This window comes from Stegostoma tigrinum, chromosome 27, assembly GCF_030684315.1.
Source record: "Stegostoma tigrinum isolate sSteTig4 chromosome 27, sSteTig4.hap1, whole genome shotgun sequence".
Classification (NCBI taxonomy): Eukaryota; Metazoa; Chordata; class Chondrichthyes; order Orectolobiformes; family Stegostomatidae; genus Stegostoma; species Stegostoma tigrinum.
This window is the reverse complement of record NC_081380.1, coordinates 16,942,456-16,964,064: the sequence shown is the minus strand read 5'-3', so window position 1 is coordinate 16,964,064 and position 21,609 is coordinate 16,942,456. Positions and strand designations below refer to the sequence as shown.

The window sequence follows — 21,609 nt, the reverse complement described above, 5'->3', positions numbered from 1 at the left end:
ACAGTAGTTTGGACGTTGATTTGGTCGATCAAGTTAGAACCAGTGCTAGTCAGTTAACCATAGAAAATATTAGAGAGAAAGAGAGAACCAGTTCTGACTGATTTTTGGCAGGAGGCAGAATGATTTTTGAAAAATTCCAGAGACTGTCATTTTTTTGCTTTGCTCCCTCTCTGGTCTCTGTCTAGTCATCAAGTTGTTTAATGCCCTGAGAAAAGAATCCCATTCTGTAAGAAATAAGCAAATATTTCTAGAAGTCTACTGAAACAATCAGCATTAGCTGGTGACTTCGGAATTCAAACAAGACATACAGATCTGCTTGCCTGTGAATAGCCCAATGTCCAATGAATTCTGAAGACCTGGCATTTATCATTTTAAATAGTTTATTGTACTGGCAAATTATGATTCTTATTTTTTATTTCTTTAAATTATCCCTCAACTGTATCCTGTGCACCTGTCTGTGTGTTAATTTTTAATTGTTAATTTTTGATCAATTTATAAACTTGGTGTCTCAGAACTGTTGTAAGGAACAACTAAGCATTTAAGTGTGTCACTGTATGTTTAATTTCACTGTGCTGCAAATCCAGTGCTAGTGAGGCTGTTTGGTTTGAGGTGCTATCCCTATTTCATAACAAAGGGACTTAAAATGGAGTTTGTTGGATTTTGATTACTCAGACTGTTAAAAAAAGGTTCACGTTAATCCATTTAAACTCTGCAATTTAGATGATTCTAGTTTGGCAGAGATGTACCATTTGGTAAGGCAGAACACTTAGTTGATGCATAATATCAAACTTTATTGAATATAAGCAAAGACCATAACACAGTAATCCAACTACTATAATGATTACTGTACCGAGCAGAAGACAAATGCTAAGCTTTCAAGAGGATCACAATAGCCTCCACTCAATTACAGTTAAGCAATATATTCAGGTACAAGGCAGATTTCTGGTTCAGCTTGGATTCCCATTTGTGGATGGGAAATTTTCTTCTCTCCTAAGACAGTACATGCCAAAGTCCCCAATGACAGAAGTCCGTAACTATGCTGTCCTGAAACTGGTCCTTCCAAAACACCTTAAGCTTCTACTTCGCAGAAATTGAAAACATTTTTAAACTGGTCCATATTCTGGCCAATGTGGGCAAAAGAGTCACTTCCCTCAGCTGGAAAACATCCGCACATAACCCTTATTTTACAATAAGTTCAGAATTAAGCCTTTTTATTTAAAACATATTTTAATTTAAAAATTCAATTTGCTTATAATGCAGTGATGCTTAAATTATTTGGTCTTTACCATTGTACAAATTGCCTTAACATTAAATAAAGCAATTTTCTCATAGAATGTCAGGCCTACATTCATTAGTCTGTGTGTCTGTGGATGTGAAACCTGAGGACAGTTTTAGCTGTTAGTGAATTGGAAGCGTTTCGCCCCGTATCTCGCAGAGGCGGTTTCTCAGCTTATGAATAAATTCCATTTAAGATACATATTGTTACATTTATCGGTAGGAATTAATTTTAAGTCTTTTATTTCTAATTATTAATTACTTTTTTTTAATACAAATATAGTTAGGACACTTCTTCTAATTAATCATTGATTTCTGGGTCGATACTAAATCTGGCAGCATGTTGAGATTGGGTGTATCTCTGCAGCAGCAGTGCAAGGTGACTCCTTTCAGACCCCAATGTATCAATGCCCAAAATAATTGCTTTCCTCTCTCAGATTAGTTATTTGCAAAAAGCACCTAAAAATACACAGATTAAGCAAGCTGAATCTCAAATCCATACCTTCACTCTACTTATAGGGAAATCAGTTGGTTTGTGGGAGCAATACTCAGTGGCTGCTATTCATGGAATGGGTCAGGAGTTGGAGAGGGAGATTATTATGGATCAGGAAGTCAGAAGTAGGAACAGGGAGGGTTCACAGTTCTGACGGCCCAGATCAAATGGATCAGGAGAAAGCTCGAAATTCTAATGAGGGGTGTAGGTTCTGAGAGCTCGTGCGCAAATTTGACAGTGCTAGATTGTGGAATTTCCTCAGGTTGTCAAATTAGGTCCAGGAGTTAAATACAAATGGACATTCAGCTCTTTGATCCAAACAACCATTACCTCTAAGTAACTGATTACATCAACCGAAGTTTGGGAAGACTATCAAAAAATCTAAACTAAATCTAAAAAAAACCAGAACAACAATGATATAAGCCACTTCCTCCCTGAATCAGTTTAATCTGAAAGTGGGTCAGTTTAAGGCTCATTTTAGTTTGGAACCCAATTTAAAATGTTTAGACTCCCCACCCCTCCAAACTCTGTCAAAACATGCCCATTTATGTTTGGGTTAAATTTCAGCTATGACTAGTCTCACAGCCAAATCAGGGATAACATAATAGAATTGAACCGGTACAATTAATTTTGGATTCTCAGTTGCCTAATGTGCAGAAAAAGTTGGATGTTTTCAGAATAATTCTCTTGTTAAGCGGCCCAGCTTAATCATTTTCTGATCCAATAAAGTTGTCATCCACTGTTACTATTCTTTGATTCTCACAAGGAACCCCATGCACCTGTTAAAAAAGAGTAGATCAACATGTTTATCTGCACCCTGCAATACGCAGATATTTCCCTGCACTTGTTAAGTAACATAGCTCCCATCTTCTGGATTATTTGGAGAAAGAAGAAATTAAGACATAATTGAGGCCAGCATACAATGAATTTCTTTGAGAAGCCATCACTAAAGGAAGCTGTGACAAAGTTGATGAATATGCCCAGTATTGGCAGAAGTGAACGGTATTGCACCTTGCACGGATCCCTCCAAAAAAGGCTAAAATCAGAAATTGCTAAGAGTCAATATACAAATTATGAATGACAGCTAGGAAATATTTGGTGTGGAACGGCCTAAGTGAGGACAGTTTTATACAGTAAACCACTCAAAGTCACTGCAACATTTTACAAACATTTATCTCCAAAACACAAGAGGCTTAATGCGCTGAACTTGGGCTTCACAAAGCAAGTTGAAAGATCTCAATGCTCTGCTCCTGCTTTAAGTTATCATGCATAATTTGCAAAAAAAAATAGAAATAACACCAAACAATTTCTCTTTGAGATAGTAAGAACTGCTGAAGCTAGAGTCAGAGGTAACACAGTATGGAGCTGGAGGAGCACAGCAGACCAGGCAGCATCAGAGGAGCAGGAAAGTTAACATTTCGGATCAGGACCCTTCTTCAGAAATCAGAAGTCCTGACCCAAAACGTCAACCTTCCTGCTCTCTGATGCTGTCTGGCCTGCTGTGCTCTTCCAGCTCCACTCTAAATAATTTCTCTTTAGTGTTTTCCCCAACATTTAAAGAAATCGTAAAGACTTGCATTTATATATGACTATAAGTTGTATCAAATTGTTTTACAGCCAATGAAATACCTTTTTGCAGCGTTTAAAGTGAGTGAAAATCAGCTTTTAGTGTTAACTATGGTGTGAGCAGTGAGGTTTTGGATGAGCTCAACTTAAAGATAAGGGCAAATCCAAGAAAAAAAGATTATTTATTCATTCCTCAAGTAAAGTCCTGAGGATATGATAATGCAATTCTAAATTAAGATCCTGCATTCAGTATCTGCTTATGAGCTGGATTTAGTCCCTAAACGTTAGAACAAAAACCAATGTCTGAATAACAACAGAACAATACTGGTTCCTAACTTCTCTTCAGTGCAAGGCCCTTCAAAAACAATGCAGAATATAAAAACAGACAGGAAAATGAGGTACAAGAATCTTGCAGGCATATCAGAGGAAATTGCCAAAAGTCTACCTTTTCCAGGTGCCCATTCTCTGATTGCTTCCATTTTGAGCAAATCTTGACCCTTGCACCTGTAATTTAATCAGATACAATCAGTACGGAACCTAAAGATTTATGATATTTAGTGAAATGTACCAGAAATTAATTCAATAGTTCTGTTATAGAGTCACAGAGTCATACAGCATGGAAAGCGACCCTTTGCTCTGACTAGTCCATGCTGACCATAATCCCAAACTAAACTAGTCCCATCTGCCTGTGCTTGGCCCATATCCCTCCAAACATTTCTTATTCATCTATTTATTCAAATTTCTTTTGAATGTAACTATACCTGCATGCATTACTCCTTCTGGAAGTTCATTCCACACATGAACCATTTGCTGCATAAAAAAGTGCTTCTCATATTATTATTAAATCTTTCTCCTCTCACCTTAAAAAATACAGCCTCTAGTCTTGAAATGCCCCATCCTAGAGAAAAGACACCTGCCATTCACTTTATCTATACCCTTCATGATTTTATAAACTCTATAAGGTCACGCCTGAACCTCTTATGCTCCAGTGACAAAAGTCCCAGCCTTTCCAGCCTGTCCTTAAAGCTCAAACCATCCATTCCTGGCAACATCCAGGTAAATCTAGGCATGTGTGCTAACTGCTTTCTTAACCACACTGCCTGTATGTGATGCAAACTTCAAAGAATTATGTGCCTAAATGCCTAAGTCTCTCAGTTCTACAACACAACCCGAGGCCATACTTTTAATTGTATTATTTCCTTTCTGAAATAACTCCACAAAGGCCGGTATCCCATCACCAAGCCACCCTTTATTTACATGCGGAGAGCCCTCGACACTGATCCAGCTTCCCCAGAGTCAGCTCTCAGAATGAACAGAACCTCTGATACCCCTGTTCATATTTGTCAACCAGGGCTCCCTCATTGGATCAGATTAACAGCCACGATCAGGGAACTCATATTCTATGAAGTCCACCTGGATGTCTACATTTTCCTCTCAATTACCTGCCACTTAATCCTTTCCAAGTGCATTTGCTGTGCACACAGTGAGGTAGGACCAATCTGAACTACAGTTTGCCACAGATACAGAGATGGCTAAGGCAATGGAGATTAATATAGGTTTATACTCCATCTTTTGTAAATTTCACTTCATCATACCATATATGATGGTCAGTAACAACACTGATCTGAATCAGTATTTACACTAAACTTTTAAAATTGACATCCCTGAAATTCCTGGGCCTCACTCAGTCTCCTCCCACACTAATTCCACTATCTGGCAGATTTCCTGTGGCCAATCTTTTTGCATTTTTCACTTTGGACCACTAACATCATCTGAGTTTGATTGATCGACTTTTCTTATATATGTCCACTGTTTACCTCCCCTCTCTTGCTTGTACATTTTGTATACATTCAGGCTAATTTAGATGCTGTGCAGAGACTTGACGCTGCAGGAATTAACATCAAAGCAGTCAGCTCCTCTCTCTGTTAGTTTGGGACGTGTGTTATACTGTGGAGCTTGACATCTCCCCTCTGAGAATTAAAGCTGAAACACCCAAAGAAGAGTGCCTCACCCTTTAATTTGTCAAAGGAGTATGAAAAGTGTTGTAACCTGCCTTTCAGCAACTTCTAGTGGTTAGATAAAATAAAACCCTGACACTCACTTCAAGATCAACAAGTTACCATTTATCTAATTCTAACAGTGAACAAATTAACTAAACTATTAACAAACCAAATAAATCTTGTCTAACTACTAACTATTCCTGAATAAAGCAAGATTTTAATGGTATACCAATAAATACAGGTCGCACATGTGTAAAATAAAAATAGAATTGAGTCTCTCAAAAGCATAACCAGGTTACCTGTCTTCTGGAATTCTCCGTGCTTTCTCCATTGATTCTTCTTTCAGGAATATTCACTAGATGTGCCCTTATTATTTAGATTATACTTTCTCTAAAACTTAGAGGAGACTGTGAGAGCCAGTGATCCTCTCTTGAGAGCTGATGGCTGTTAGCTCTGGCAGATGACAGTTAGCTCTCTGGTCTTTGTATAAGTGCCACCTTCTTTTATACCCTTGATGACATATCAATATTTCTTACAATAGGATTGGTCCCATGTTGTCAAAACCAAGGATCTAGGCCTGAAAAATTGGCTTTCCTGCTCCTCTGATTCTACCTGGCCTGCTGTGTTCATCCAGCTTTACACCTTGTTATCTCAGATTTTAATGTAATTGGTTTTTGGTATCTAAGTGCCTGGTTCAAATTGATTGGCTAAATTCAAAACTTATTGCCTTAGTAAAAACTGCTGCTTTGCCGATTAACTGTACAGCCTTTTAATACAAACATTTCAATCTGGGGCTCTCTGTGTACTTGCAAACTTTCAAGCTCCTGCTCGCAGCCATCCATTTTGAATCTCTAAGTACAGAAAAAGCACATCATCTTTTAAAGGACCATGCAATGCTTTCTTCCCCTAACATTTTATAAACCGCAAATTTTAACTTCCTGCCTCCTAATCCGTAAGTACTCTGCCAAACTTCACAACACATGTCTGAGACACCTATCAGGCTCAGTTAGGAATCTTGTAAACAGACTTGAAATAGGACATTGTTTACAATGACTGCAAAGCCTTTTTTTGGTGAAGTATCCTCTGTATGCACTTAGTTGAGCTTGTTAATCATGAAGTGAATACCCTCAGTGGCAGGTGGGACGTTTATTTTTTGTGGGACCAGAAAACACTCGAATGCTCTTTGAATTTAATCCTCTTGGTTACAGTCCTGGGCACACCCTCACACACTTCTGAAATTGTAAGCCTTTACCTAGCCTTCTCCTACCACAGGTTTTACTGTAATGCTGCCTTCATGGTATCCAGCTTACCCAGCACTGCCCTTAGCTTTCCAGCTTGCCAGTTCTATATAAATGAGATTTTGCACCTGGAATAACCTGGCTCTCCTGGATGGCTAGCTTCCTGGTTGCTAAAATGAGAAATTATTTTCCTCTGCTTCTACATCTATTAATTCACTTACTTATTAAAACTCTTACCCACGCATCTAGGTGGTGAAGAGTTCCACTTCCCATTACTCAGACATGTTATTGTGTCCTCTCCCACCATCTTGAATCCAGATTTACAGCTGTATTTGACGGCCAAATTACAGAGTGAAAAATGAGCATTTCTCACAACAGGAACAGAGCCACAGGGGGTCACTGTAAAGAGAGTAAACAGACATTAATTAGGAAATGTTACAGAGAATGTTCGAACAATTGTGGGTGACCAGCCAAAGGTCAGACAAATTGACAGAAAGATGGTGATCAAGTGAGTCTTAAAAGTAAATCTTAGAAGGAAATGAGGATGATGAAAACATTGAGAAAATGAGAGGATATTCCAGTGTGTAGGCCTTGAAGACTGAAAATACGAAAGCCCAGCCTGCAATTGTTGGATAAAATGAGGAGGAACAGTTAGAAAGGTAATGGCAGAGTTCAGAGATATCGAGAAGCAGAGCTTTTGGAGAAAGAAAGAAAGAGGAGAATCTAAAGCACAAAGATAAAAATTTTAAGAATAGCAAGTTGAGGACTGAAAGCTGGGACATATCAGTCAAAATAGGGGTGAAAGGAAAATGCTACTTGTGTGGACTGTAAACTTGCAAAAGAGTTTTGGGACAGTTGACATTTATTGACCATTAAAGACTGGAATTTGGCCAGACATTATTTGGAGTAATTGAGTATTAAGAGAAAAAAAATACATGGATACAAAATTCATTGGTTGATATTCTGTGGTCAAGGCAGGGAAGGTAAAAATAGAAAGGTTTGACTGCTAGAGAGTGTTTGGGTGCTTCTGACATCTTGAAGACAATGGTAACAATAAAGAGATAAGGACTGCAAAATTCTCTTGTGAGAAATATTTTGATCTCTATGGTTTTTATTGTTTATTGCAGCTTGAAATTGAAAATTTTTATCTGCTCTTGAGTAAGTGGATTAAGAAGATATTAGGCCATTTAGAAACAGTTCTCCACACTCAGTAATTTCTTTAATGTGCTTCTTTTGCAAATCAGTTCATGCTGGTAACGGCGTCTGAGGAAACCTACAGGCAGCCTTGAAATGTCAATTGAGAAAGGAAATCCTTATGGGATCAAGCAGTGAACACTTACAGTTGTTTTAAGATGACAGATTATTAGTTATGTTCACAAATTTTGTATTTAAAAATCAGAATAAAACAACTGGCAAATTATGACAATAAAGTGAGAGTGCTTGGTTGATATTCACAGAATTATGGCAGAGAAGGAAGCTATTTGACCTATTGTGATTGTACTGGTTCCCCAAAGGAACAATTCACCTAATGCCAGTTCCCCCATCTTCTCCCTGTAATCGTGCACAACATTCCTTTTCAGGTAGTAGTCCAATTCCATTTTGAATATCTCAGTTGACCATGCCTCCGCCATTCTCAGGCAGCATATTCCAGATCTTAACCTCGTATTGATTGAGGAAGACTTTCTGTGCATTGTCATTGGTTCTTTTGCAAATTATCTTAAGTCTGTGCCCTCTTGTTCATGATCCTTCCACCAATGATAACAGTTTCCCTACTATCTACTTTTTGCAGACATCATTTGAACTGGATATTGAAGCATCTCTTTTCATTCAAAGTGGGAGTGGGATAATTATATGCAAAAATGCAAATTTAAAAGCTCAAGAAATCTAATTTTGAAACTGCAGGTGGATCCCCTGCTCTTGAAAAAGCAAAGTGCATGACTAAATCACAAAGAAATGGATTTCAAAGTTCCAGACCTTAGCTTCTCTTAGCCCTTTTATTACACCAACAGGTTCAGGTAGTTCAAAACTAAATGAATGATAATTCCAGCTTTCTGGAGGCTGTGCCAGTCCTCTAATCCCATACCTTGAGCATCCTCCTTCCAGTCACTCAGGTCTACCTTTGGTATCTTGCTGCACTCCAAATAGTCTTTTGGGTACTGATTGAACTTAAATGCTTCCTGAGGAACAACTTGAATCCCGGTGTTGTCACAGATAATCCTGGACAGGGAGATTGCAGAAAGAGCCTGACGTTGGCTGCCTGAGAAAACTCCTTGATTTTCCCACCAGAATCTACAGGAAAAGAAGAACTTGCATATGCATTACTCCCTTTACAACATCAATATTCCACAGCTTATCATAGATAATGATAAACACTTAAAGCACTTTCAGGGACGCAACACCTAATTTTGTGCATAGCAAAGAGCAGTGAGATAAATGACCAGATGCTCTGTGTAGAGGGAGAAATATTAGCCAGATTTATGGGAAGCTTCCTTGCACCTCTTCATTTTCCCTTGAAAGGGCAGAAGGATCTGAGTTTAGCACTTTATCTGAAAATGGATCTCTGACTGTGCAGCACTCCTGTAAATATTCACTAAGATGTAACTTAGGACTGTAGGCTTCCGGTGAAGTACTTGAACCTATGGTAGTTGAGTTCAGAGCTGAGAATGCTCAGAGAGCTAAAGCTGATGTCGGATAAATCAAAGGGAAAGCATCATAGAGAAATCTCTGAAATTGGTAAACTAGATCAGGATGCAATGTGCATGATCGAGACTGCTTCCTGTTGGAATGAATCACATGGAAACAAGAGGATTCTGGCAATATTTTGAGAATTATTTGAGATTTACAAATCAATAGTAATCAATTCTATAAGGGATAATCAAGAAAGGAGTTTCACAGGGTGCAAAAATTATTCCCAATGATGATTGCCATAGCAGAATAAATATTTTCAAAAAGGGAAAGAGCTGTGAGAATATGGAGTACTGTGTCATCCACCAGGCTAAACTGAAACATCATTCATTTAAATGTGTGACCATACTATGGCTCTAGAGGTATATTTTGTCCTGGTTTTCTCATGAAGAAAGCTTAAGAAGGGGCGCCAAGTGGTCTGTTCCAAGCCAGTAAAGTAAACAGCTTGAGAGGCTTTTTTTTAAGAAGTTGGAACAATAGAAGCAGCATGAATGGGTGTACGCAGACTCCTACAGAACCAGGGTCTTAGTTTAGCTCTCAGTAATTGTTGGGGTTTTGAAGTTGCCACACACCTCTCCCTGCTACAGCAAAATGCTTGAGTTCATTCTTCCTCTACCAGATGTTTTTCTTAATGCTCTTTCCTCCTGGACTGTAGAAATGTTGCACGTGAGACTATCTGTTTTACTGAATTTGATTTACAAGAATGTATTTAAGTGCCGTTACCACATCGGAACAGTTGTTGTTTAGCAAATAATCTATTATTCTGCTCAGTTTTCCAACACAATTAATGTTACACCAATCCATCTTTTCTTGCTTTTACTTTAACTGTAGAGTAAGAATTAAGTGTGTTTTGCTTAAAGCCGAGTAATATAACCAATGAAATTACATCTGGAACACAGCACATTACACTTTTCTTTAAATAAAGAAAACTTAGCCTAGACCATAGTTCCTTTATATTTTGAAGGGGGTTTGGTCTGGACCATAATAAGTGGAAACTGAGCAATTATTTGAAAAGAAATAATATAAAATGATTCAGGAAAATGGGATCAGAGTAGTTAATCCTTGTTGAAAGGCAAACATTGATATTTGCATGAAGGATCAAGGGACCTCGTTTAACAATGTGACTTCCATGGCTTCTACTTATTCAATGAGTGCAAATGCACAGCAGAGAAAGTGTAATTGCTATCCTAAACACAGTAACAGTTGACTTTCAGTTAGACTAAAGCAGCTATTTTAAGAAGGTCAAACAGGAACTGCATTCATTGGCTTCAAATGTAGTACCTAGTAAACTCAGGAGGGGAAAATCAACTTTCCCGTATTTGACAAAGAGACTCAGATTCTCAGACAGAAGATCTAACTATGACTGTCCAATGAGTTCACTCAACAAGCCCAAATGGTGAGTTAGGAATAATAAAAAAGGTCACCATTGTCAACAAACCGATTTCTCTGTTGTTAGTCACCATTTAACCAAAACAGACAATCTAAGCATTGCCCTTGTGGGCATATGTCGCATGTTTCCTGAATAACCTTTGATCCTATAGCTTCTTGGCCAAAGCCCTTTCTGACAAAACTCCAATTATAAGTAGAAATGTATCATCATTTTTATTGTAATGTTGGCTTTACACTTTACTTAATTTTCAAATTTCTTCAGAATACTAAGTGATCACACAGTTTCCAACTGACTGAAAGTACATCTACAGGAAGGCAATAGCTGTTGAACAGTTTTCATTCATGTTGGTTCATTTTGAAGACTGTAATCATATTTCCATAGTCTCTGAAAAGTGGCATGATGTAATGGACTGATTTGTTGGTTGATCAACAATGTGATACGCTGAGCACTCCCATTACAACTTCGTAGCTCATAATATGGTCCTTCATCTTATATGGCTGGAAGACTTTATAGAATCTCAGAATTGGGAATGGAGATGGAAACAAGAAATGATACCCACTGGATCACAGATTAGAGCGGCATGTCAACCTAGAATTCAGAGCCAGGAGCACTGATTTCGGTGCCTTGAGACTACCCGAGGCTGAGTGCGAACCTTGCACCTTCAGACACAGAAGTCAGATTGTAACACAAAGCCAACTGTTTATAAACACAACCTAAAATGGCAGGGTGGCTGAGTGATTAGCATTGTTGCTTCACCGCCCCAGAGCCCTGAGTTTGATTTTAGCCTCAGGCAGTTATATGTGCTGAGTTTGCACATTGTGACTGGGTGCATCACTTTCCTCCCATTTTGCAGGATAGTTAGGTTGGCCATGATAAATTGTCCAGGGATGTACAGCATAAGTAGGTTAGTCATGGAAAATGCAGGGTTATATGGATGGGTCTGGGTCGGACGCTGTTTAGAGAGTTGGTGTGGACTTGATGGGTCAAATGACCTGCTTCCATACTGTAGGGATACTACAATAACTGACTTTGCCTGTAACTGTGATGCATTGAATCAATCAATTTAGTTAAGTCTGTTCGACTGGAGTTCTAGGGAACCCAGTGTCTCTGAACTGTGATTGCTTGATTGTGAAGTCTTATTCTTCTGGAGTACTGAATATCAGCGTGTTTAGCTGTTTTTGTGCTCTTAATATTATCCATTACCTGTCTCCATCTCTCAGGTTCTTGAATTGCTGTCCTATTAAACAAGCCAACAAAGGGCCCACCTTTCCACCTTTGACAGGGGGCTCAGCGACTGCCCCAACCCACACATCGATATTGTTTGCAGTTCCATACAACTGGAAGAATTTATTTGTCAAGACCAAATTCTTGAGAATACTTTGAAGTTGTTGTCGATTCCCGGCTTCTGGAAGGCCACAGAATTTCCGCCAAGCATTAAAACCTGAAAAATTTAGAGAGAGTTAATGGAGCTACGCACTTGCATTTTAGTGAATAACACAGGTAATTCGGTGACCAGCTTCAACAGTCGCCAAATCCAGTGCCATTTTGAGTCCCTGGCTCAGCTGCTGTTTCAATGACACCAGTAGCATCAGCTCTGGGCATACAATGCTGCTGCTGCAGTTGCTGCCTTGCCAGCACCAGGAGTCCCTGCTCTGGGCCTACTGCAACCAGGAGCCCAGGAGCCCCTGGCTCGGCTGCCAGACCAGGCCACGGCCTCTGTCTTGCAAAAACACCTGCTCCAGCTGCCCTCCTCTGAGACATTGCCCTGTCAGTGCCGCCATCTTGAAATCTGCTGCCGCTACTAATCGCTGGAGGAGTCTTTCTGTTGCTGCCTTTGCCAGCTCTGAATAGGAGGAGGATAACTTTGTACCTGCTACTGTCCTCTGTAGCTTCCGATTGCTGGGAAGCGCCACTGTTCCACATACAGCCCGATCTAGATGCCACTCTGATTTTATTGACTAACCCACTGCAAAAGGCTTCAAAGTAAGGAGAGAAAAAAAATTGAGAGAAAATAAGCAGAAGTGAAAAGAAAAAGAAAGAGAGCATGTGAGAGTAAATGAGCCCTGTACTACAGCCCCCATGCAGCCTTGCTACATCTTGATAGCTGTGCATTACTTAAGCCAGACAAAGCACAAATGCTGTTCTACTTGTGAGACAGTACTCATTTAAAGATACTTGCTATCCCATGACTCTGTCCCTGTTTCCCTTTGTAACTGGTTAGAGCACACTATCCCTAACAACGGCTAGCGGATGATATGTTTCATAATACAGTTTGTGGAGTGGAGTAGACTGAACTGATAAAGATTGGTCAGTGCTGGGATTATACGTTTTTGCTACCTATAAATAACTTGGACCTTGGCGTGAAAGGAGATTGAGGGGATATTCTGGAAGTTATGCAAGATTTTGACAGATCTGGGAGAGGTCAACAAGGAAATAGCATTTCCATTAGCTGATAAGAGAAGGACTGGGTGGAAAAGAGTAAAGTCTTGGGCAATAGATGCAGGCATATATGAGGAGGAACACCCTTTACACAACAAGTGGTCATGACCTGGAACATACCTCTCATGAAATGGAAGGAGTGGAAAATAAAAATCAATGATTTCAAAAATGAAATTGGAACTCAGTCTTTCACTAACTGACTCCCCCTCATTTTATCCATAAAATCTTTTCAAGAAGTCTCCCTTTAGGCTTAACGATCATAATTCTTCTTTCAAAAGGCACTGAAAGGCAAGTTCAAAAGACCCTCCTCCCCTGCAAAGGTGTGCTTCACCAAATAACCTGCATGGTCCTTCAGCCACTCTACTGTAAGGTATGGAAATTCCAGGCCCAAACACCACCTATGCATTGTAGAGAAACAATGCTCTTCATAGTAGGAGTTAGATTAACAAAAGCTTAAAAAGTTATTCATTCATAATTTTTCATTACATATCGTAAAACATTCTCCTTTCTACTGCAGAGCAACAGAAATATCAGTCATCTTGACTTCTTAAAGTTTCAATACCTGAAATGTTTTACCTTCTGTGAACCAACACTATCAAATTGATCGAGATCAGAGCTGTCAATCAAGCTGGGCATAGCTATTTCAACAACTGAGTGCATATTTTCTCCCTGCCGTGGGCTCTCAGCCAAGAATAAAACATAATGAAACTGTAGCTACATCTAGCTTTTCTTTCTGGAGTAGGCTGTAACCAGCAGCCAGCTAAGATTGCACTTTTGAAAGCAATACCTCCAGAGGTAGGCATGCAAAGCTGGGAAATATTTCAATTTTTTTTCTACCTGCCTTGAGGATGAAAGTCCAACTTTTTACTGACTCATCTCTGCATCTCCAACCTCAGACTCAAATACTTACTCTACCTGAAGACTCCCTGTTTTTTTTTCTTCTGCTTTACAAAGATTAACCCCTGCTTCTGTAGTTTCTCCAGGCAACTGAAGGCACTCATTCTGAACACCATTCATGTCAATAACCTTTGCAACTTCAGCTTTTCCCCAAAAGCTATGGCTAAACTCATGAGTTCAAAAGATTAGAGTAATGTTTTGCTTTTGGGCCAGAGGGCTGCTAATAACTGTAAGGGGTGGAAATTTGGGAGTCAAATTCAGTAGTTAAGAAACCAGGAAGTACATTTCCCATTTTATTTTATTTTGAGCATTTTCATTTCATACATCAGCCTTTTTACATCATTTTCAATCAGTCCTGGAGTGGGGTTGTTAAACAAATTATCTACATGAGTGAAACTAGTGCTTGCTAGCTAAGGAACTCAAAATACCATGCAAGCTGGAAATCTCAAACAAACACAGAAAATGTGGACCTGGATAGCTGAATTGGTAGAGCATCAGGCTTTTGATCTGAGTACAGGGTTCATGTCTTGCTTTAGGCAATTTTTTTTTTGAGGCACAGCATTGTGGGTCAGAGGTTAGCACTGCTACCTCACAGTACAGGCAACCCAGGTTTGATTCCACCCTTGGGTGACTGTGTGGAGTTGGCATACTCTCCCTGTGTCTGCATGGGTTTCCTCCCACAGTCCAAAGACGAGCAGGATAGGTGGATTGGCTGTGCTAAATTGCCTACAATCTCCAGGGATGCATAGGCTAGGTGGATTAGCCATGGGAAATGTAGGGATGGAGGGCGGGGTGGTGGTTGGTCTAGGTGGGATGGTCTTCATAGGGTTGTGTGTGGACTCGATGGGCTAAATGGCTTGCTTCCACACTGATAGGGATTCTGTGAATGCTGGTGAATCTCAGCGGGTTTAGCAGCATCTGTGGAAACAGAGACAGCAATGATATTTTGATTTCAGTATGACTCTATTTAACTCTGATTCTTTATTCACACATGCTGCCAGCCCTTCTGAACACCTCCAGTATTTTCTACGCTTGTTCCTGCTAGCATCTTCATACTAAGAGTCTTAGTAATAAAATTGTTGGACATTTCTATATATTTTTTTCATTTGCACAATGATTATCCACTTACCTGGAATTCCATGATCCCGGGAACGCTGCATATTCAAAGAACCCAGGTCCATGGCTATCTGGCTGGTCAATTCAAAAAGCCTTTCTCGCAATTCATCATGCATCATCTTGTCCTGTACTTGCAACTTGGCTGGCCTGCCCAGCAATCCTCGTATGACAGGGTCAACGCCACCTAAAGCATATGTGGGTGCAAGGGCACGCACACACACACACACACACACATAAACACACACACACACACACACACACACACACACACACACATAAATAAACACACGTTGTTAATCTATGTCGTGGGTAATTATTCTATTGTCTAAACTGTACCTTGAAGAGCATTAGTGGAGTTGACAGAGTAGGAGAAATACATAAATATCTATGACAAAGATTACTACCCAACAAAATCTTACATTGTTTAAGTAAGACTCTATAACATTATATAGTGTTTGGCCAACAGATAGACGTCTGAATTATAAGAAGGCAGTATTCAAGTTTCTTGCCATAATTTCAAGGGCCATATGGCAAAATTGACATTAATGGCTTTTGTGATATTTCTCCAGAGGATTCATTTCTCTTCCACTAGTCTGTTTTCAGAAATTCTGTGCAATGCTATGTGGTACTTTAAAGAGCGAGAGAAATATAGTTTGATAGTTTGAAGAATATAAGAAAGAATATAGAAAGTTATTTTCATGTTTTTGAGTCTGCATATTGTAATGAAGCTAGAAGTCTATAAAAGCAAAAATTTATGCATGCTAGAAATCTAAAATTAAAAGAGAAAATGTTGGAAATGTTAACTCAATTTATAGCTCTTGCCTGACCTAAATACTTTCAACATTTTCTTGTTTCATTGGAATACAGCAATGTGCTCTTTGTTTCTTATATTCTACCATTCTGATCAAGTTTTATAAGGATATTAAATGCCAATTTAAAAAGCATTGTATATAACCTACTGTCTGTGGGGGAATCAAAAATAGCATGCAAATAAACAAGGATAGGAGATAAAGTTGGCATTCTCTTAAATTCCGATGTCAATTCCTTAAACTTTTCTGTATTTGAGTACAGTTCCTTTGTGATGATGAGTAACCAATTAGTTTATATTTGGATGCAATTTGTGGCAAAAGGAAAACCTCACTTTACTCAGGTTCTCAGGCTCTGCTGCAATGAGTGATGGTGTGGATTAAAATAGTCTATTCAGAGAATTGGGTTTGAAAGAAGAACCCACATGAAAAGTGTGGGTCGTTGCCTTCAAGTGTCTCCAGCCAGACTCATAGCAGCTAACAATTTAATTTGACCAATATTGAGCAATTTTCCTTCTCAGTTATTAAATGACGAGTTTGCTGGCCTGGCAATCTGCCGATACAAGTACAACATGAAGCCAATCAGAAATTGATTGCATTGAACTTCAGTTATCTCATTCATCATTTATCAGGTACAACCGCTGAAGTCAATGGGACAGAAAATGGGAAAAGGTGCATACAATCATTTAATTAGAATCAACTACTTTTATTCTAATGCTGAAGATTAAAGCCATTCCTCCAAGAGTTTCCATTGAGGGGGAAATGGCTTTCAATGCCTCCCTTCCCCACTGTTAGGGGACAAATAACAGAAGGATATAGTTGACATATTAAAGACAACAGACTAGGGAAAACAGGCCCAATAGAAGACAAATGACAGGCAACAAAAATTCCAGCAGAAGGATGAAAAACGTTTCATACAATCAGAAGCAAAGAACAACTAAACTAGTGGCATCCTGAGAGTTCTGTTGTGTGGGTTAAAGCACAACCCCGAGGATATTGTTTTGTGTTATCATTTATCAAACTAGTTATTTACTATCACATTTATTTTTCTTTTGAAAGAAGTGGAAAATGGTGGAAGAGTCAAACATTTGAGATCCTTAGTGTTTCCTCTTTCAATTTGGTGATGTTGCATACTGCAAAATAGAAGTACAGGTAGTCCTCATTTAATGCTGTCTATTTAATGGTGTTGTACTTTATTATTGTTAAATTAATGCGACCTATGTGGTCTTTGACCATTGCAAAATTTCCTTTAAGATCATTCCTTGTGCAGCCAAGTGGCCAACTAGGTCCAACATAAAATCAGATAAACTGCTTCTGCAAGCAAGGCCTGATGGAATGCAAAGATGCCAAGGTTACAACAGATCAAAAACAAACAAGGACTCGCCTAGAGGAATAGGACTGCCCAAAACTCATTGCATCATCGATAGCCATAGATGAGGCCCTGGAAGACTGAAGGGGAGTGAATGTTGTGCCTTTATTTAAGTAGGGCTGCAACAAAAAAAACCTGGGAATTATAGACCAGTAAGTTTAGCATCTGTGATACATAAGTTTCTTGAGAAGATTCTGAGGGATAAGGCATATAGGCATTTGGAAAGATTGGGTTTGATTAGGAGTAGTCAGCATGGCTTTGAGCATGGGAGATCACACCTAAAAAATTTGTTAGAAATATAGATTTGGGTATGGATCCAAATGGATTTCAGCAAGGCCTTTGATAAGGTTCCACATGGGCTACTCTGGAAGGTTAGATTGCATGGAATCCAGGGAGACCTGGCAAGTTGGATATACAATTGGCTTGAAGTTAGGAAGCAGAGAGTAATACTGGAAGGATGCTTGTCAGACTGGAGGCCTGTGACTAGTGGTGTGACTCAGGGGTCGATGATGGAGCCATTGATGTTTATTATCTGTATCAATGATATGACTGAGAATGTACAAGGCATGATTAATAAGTTTATGGATGACACTAATATGGGCGGTATCATGAACAGTGAGGAAGGTTATCAAAAATTGCAGCAGGATCTTGATCAGCTGGGGAAGTGGGCCGAGAAATGGCAAATCAAGTTTAATATACATAAGTGTGAGGTGTCACGTTTTGGAAAGCCAAATCAAAATAGGAGTTTCATTGTGAATGGTAGGGCCTTAAGGAGTGTGGTGGACCAGAGGGACCTTGGAGTTCAAATGCAAAGTTCTCTGACAGTGGAGTCACAGGTGGATAGGACAGTGAAGATCACTATTGGCACACTGGCCTTCATGAGTCACGGCATTGAGTACAGAAGTTAGGAAGTCATATTGCAGTTGTACAGGATGTTAGTGAGGCCGTACTTGGAATACTGTGTTCTGTTTTGGTCACCATGCTATAGGAGAAATGTTGTTAAAGTGGAAAGAGTGCAGAAGAAATTTACAAGGATGTTGCCAGTATTTAAGGGTCTGAGTGATAGAGAGAGTTTGGACAAATTGGGACTTTTTTTTCTTTAGAGTGTAGGAGACTGAGGGGGGATCTTTACAGAAGTGTATAGGATCATGAGAGGCATGGATAGGGTGAATGCACTCAGTCTTTTCCCAGGGTTGTGAAATCTAGGACTAGAGGGCATCAGATTAAGTTAGGAGGGGAAAAAATACATGGGAACCTGAGGGGCAACATTTTTACACAGAGAGTGGTATGCATATGGAATGAGCAGCTCGTGGGAGTGGTTGAGGCAAGTACATTAACAACATTTAAAAAGCATTTGGACAAATGCATGGATAGGAAAGATTTAGACGGATATGAGCCAAGTGCAGAGAAATGTGATTAGTGTGGATGGACATTTTGACCAGCATGGACCAGTTTGGGCCAAAGGGCCTGTCACTGTGCTCTAGGACTGTATGATCCTATTAAGAGTTACTCAGCCTCAGAGTGAAGAGATAACACTTTAGAACTAAGGATGAGGAGGAATTTCTTAAGCCAAAAGGTTGTTAATTTGTGGAACTCATTGCCACAGAAGGCTGAGGATGCCAAGTCGTTAAGTGTATTTAAGACAAAGACAGAGAAGTTCTTGATTAGGAGTGGCATCAAGGGATATAGGGAGAGGCAGGAGAATGGGTTTGAGAAACATTAGTCATGATCAAATAGTAGAGCAGACCCAACCCAGTGGTTTGGAATGCTCTTTCGTCAGTTGGTGCAGACTAGATAGACCAAATGGCCTCTTTGCACACTGTAGGGATTCTTTCATTCTAAATGCTTTAATACTTCCTGCTTTCTGCTATCTTCTTACTATAGCGTTCATATTAGATTCCTACGGGAATCTGGGTTTCATTTAAAGCTGTTTCCCTTAAAGTAGCAATTCTCAGAAATGTGACGATAACATTAAATAAGGACTATCTGATATGACACACCACACTTAGATGCTAGTTCGTGTAATCATGAGACTTTTACTGAAGTGGAAGGCTGCTCTCAGTCTCACTGCAATGTCTCAGGATGAGATTGCTGCTGTCATATTAAACGCTGTTACCTACCTTCCCTGATCAGTCTCCAGGGAGTGAAGAAAGTCAAGTGCAGGTCAATGCTTTTGAATTGTGGGTGTTCCTGGTAGCTCTCATTCAGGCGGAATATCTTTGGCTGAATGATGACATGTCCGAAACGGAAAGCTGCTGTTGAGACAACATTGGCAATACTGGGATCGATAAATTCATTATAGCTTTCATAAGGTGGGAGAAATTTCTGCATTGCTTCATTCCCAATAAGTAATGGAAGAAAGTCTCTGTAGGTTATTATCTGTAGAAGGAAGAGAAATTATGTGTAGTTTGATCTAACGGGATCAGTAAGTATTGTGCTAGAAAATGATCTGCTTATTGTTAGATTTTAATTGGTTCAGCTCTGGCAGACAGAAGTATTCATGTTTCCACCACTGCTGAGTTTTGGGAGGGAGAGTGAATGTGAATTACTCTTTACCCTGATACTTGGGATATGGCAGCTCAGAACGTAATGATTGGGTACGGAAGTTCAAATTAATAACGGAATCAGAATATTACGGCACAAAAGGAGATCAATTGACCCATTGTATCTGTGTTGACCTTCTGAAGGACTGATCAACCTATTCCCAAACTTTCCTCAGAGCCCTGCCCATGTTTCCTATTCAGGTTTTATTTGAATTTCCTTTTGAATGTTTCAATTTTAAACCAGTATCTACCAATTTCTCAGGAAATACATTGCAGATCTCAATTTTTTGCTGTGTGAAACATTTTTCTTCTTGTTGCCATTGCTTCTTTTACTAATTACCTTAAATCAGTGTCCTCAGGCTCACAATACTTCCACCAATAGGAACAGCTTGTCTCTATCTACTCTGACCAGACACCGTATAATTTCGAACATCTATCAGATATCTTGTGAGCCTTCTCTTATCTGAGGCAAGCATCTGCAATTTCTCCATTCCGTTTAATAATGGAAGTTCCTCACTGTTGGAAATATTATTGGCATGGTGACTCAGTGGTTACCATTGCTGCCTTATAATGCCAGGGACCTGGGTTTGATTCCACTCTCGAGTGACTGTCTGCATGGGGCTTGCATATTCTCCCTGTCTTTGTGAGAGCTTGCTGCAGTTTCCTCCAACAATCCAAAGATGTGCATGTTAGCTGGATTACCCGTGATAAATTGCCATGTAGTGTCCAGGGATATGCAGGCTAAGTAGGTTAGCCATAGTTAATGTGGGGCCACTGAGTCTCAAGTCTAGCTGGAATGCTCTTCAGGTGGTTTGGTGCAAATTTGATGGGCTAAGTGGCTACGATATGCATGCTAGGGATTCTATAATTCTCTTCAATTGCTTCTGCACTCACTCCAAGGTCTTCACGTCCTTGCAAAGAAGTGGTGACCAGAAATGTATGCAATATTCTAGTTGAGGCTGAACTGGAGCATTATACAGTTCTAACATGAGCTCATTGCGATTTTATTCTGTACCCGGATTCATAAAGTTCATGATGCTGTATGCTTTATCAGCTGCTCACTTAACCTGTGCTGCCATCTTCAGTGGTTAATACACACAGGTCTCTCTGCTCCTGCACCTCTTCTAGAATTGCACTCTATTTCATATTGTGTCTTTATGCTCTTCCTATCAAAATAAATCACTCCTCACATTTGTCACAATAAATTTCACATCATTACAAATTATCTATCTTCTTTTGAAGTTTACCACAACAGTGATTCACAAAACTTTCAAGTTGCATATTATCCACAACTTTTGAAATTGTGCCTTCTACATTAAGGTCTGAGTCATTAATCTGCATAGGATAGGTTATATGGAGACCAACACTAAAAACCTGCCCCCTATCTGAAATACAGTCTCTTACCACTACTCTGTTTTTGTTCATTAAGGCAATTTCATTGAGCCATTTTGCTACTGCCTCATTTTTTACATGAGATCTAACTATCCCCACAGATATTAAACAAAAAGCAAAAGTACAGCAGATGCAGTAAATTAGGATACAAAACAGAAGTTGCCGGAAAAGCTCAGCAGATCTGGCAGTATCTGTGAAGGAAAAAAACAGAGTTAACACTTCGGGTCCAGTGACCCTTCTTCAGAACAGTTCTGTGGAAGGGTCACTTGGACCCAAAATATGAACTCTGTTTTTTTCCATCACAGATGCTGCCAGACCTGCTGAGCTTTTCTAGCAATTTCTGTTTTGTATCCTCACTGATATGTTGCACAATACTTTATCAAATGTCTTCTGTAAACCT

The 21,609-nt window shown here is 39.4% G+C and overlaps 1 protein-coding gene across 2 annotated transcripts in view; it reads right to left on the bottom strand.

The window, feature by feature from the left end:
• Positions 1–776: 776 nt before the first annotated feature.
• Positions 777–21,609, bottom strand: part of LOC125464557 (myeloperoxidase-like) — a 51,745-nt gene continuing 30,912 nt past the window's right edge. For both annotated transcript variants that reach the window (XM_048557068.1, XM_048557067.2), the window contains exons 10-16: positions 19,395–19,653; positions 15,113–15,283; positions 11,851–12,088; positions 8,656–8,861; positions 6,810–6,971; positions 3,780–3,838; positions 777–2,547 (exon numbers count right to left, since the gene is read on the bottom strand). In XM_048557068.1, coding sequence (XP_048413025.1) covers positions 2,473–2,547; positions 3,780–3,838; positions 6,810–6,971; positions 8,656–8,861; positions 11,851–12,088; positions 15,113–15,283; positions 19,395–19,653 — 1,170 coding nt within the window. In that variant the 3' untranslated portion in view covers positions 777–2,472. The remainder of the gene's footprint in view (positions 2,548–3,779; positions 3,839–6,809; positions 6,972–8,655; positions 8,862–11,850; positions 12,089–15,112; positions 15,284–19,394; positions 19,654–21,609) is intronic.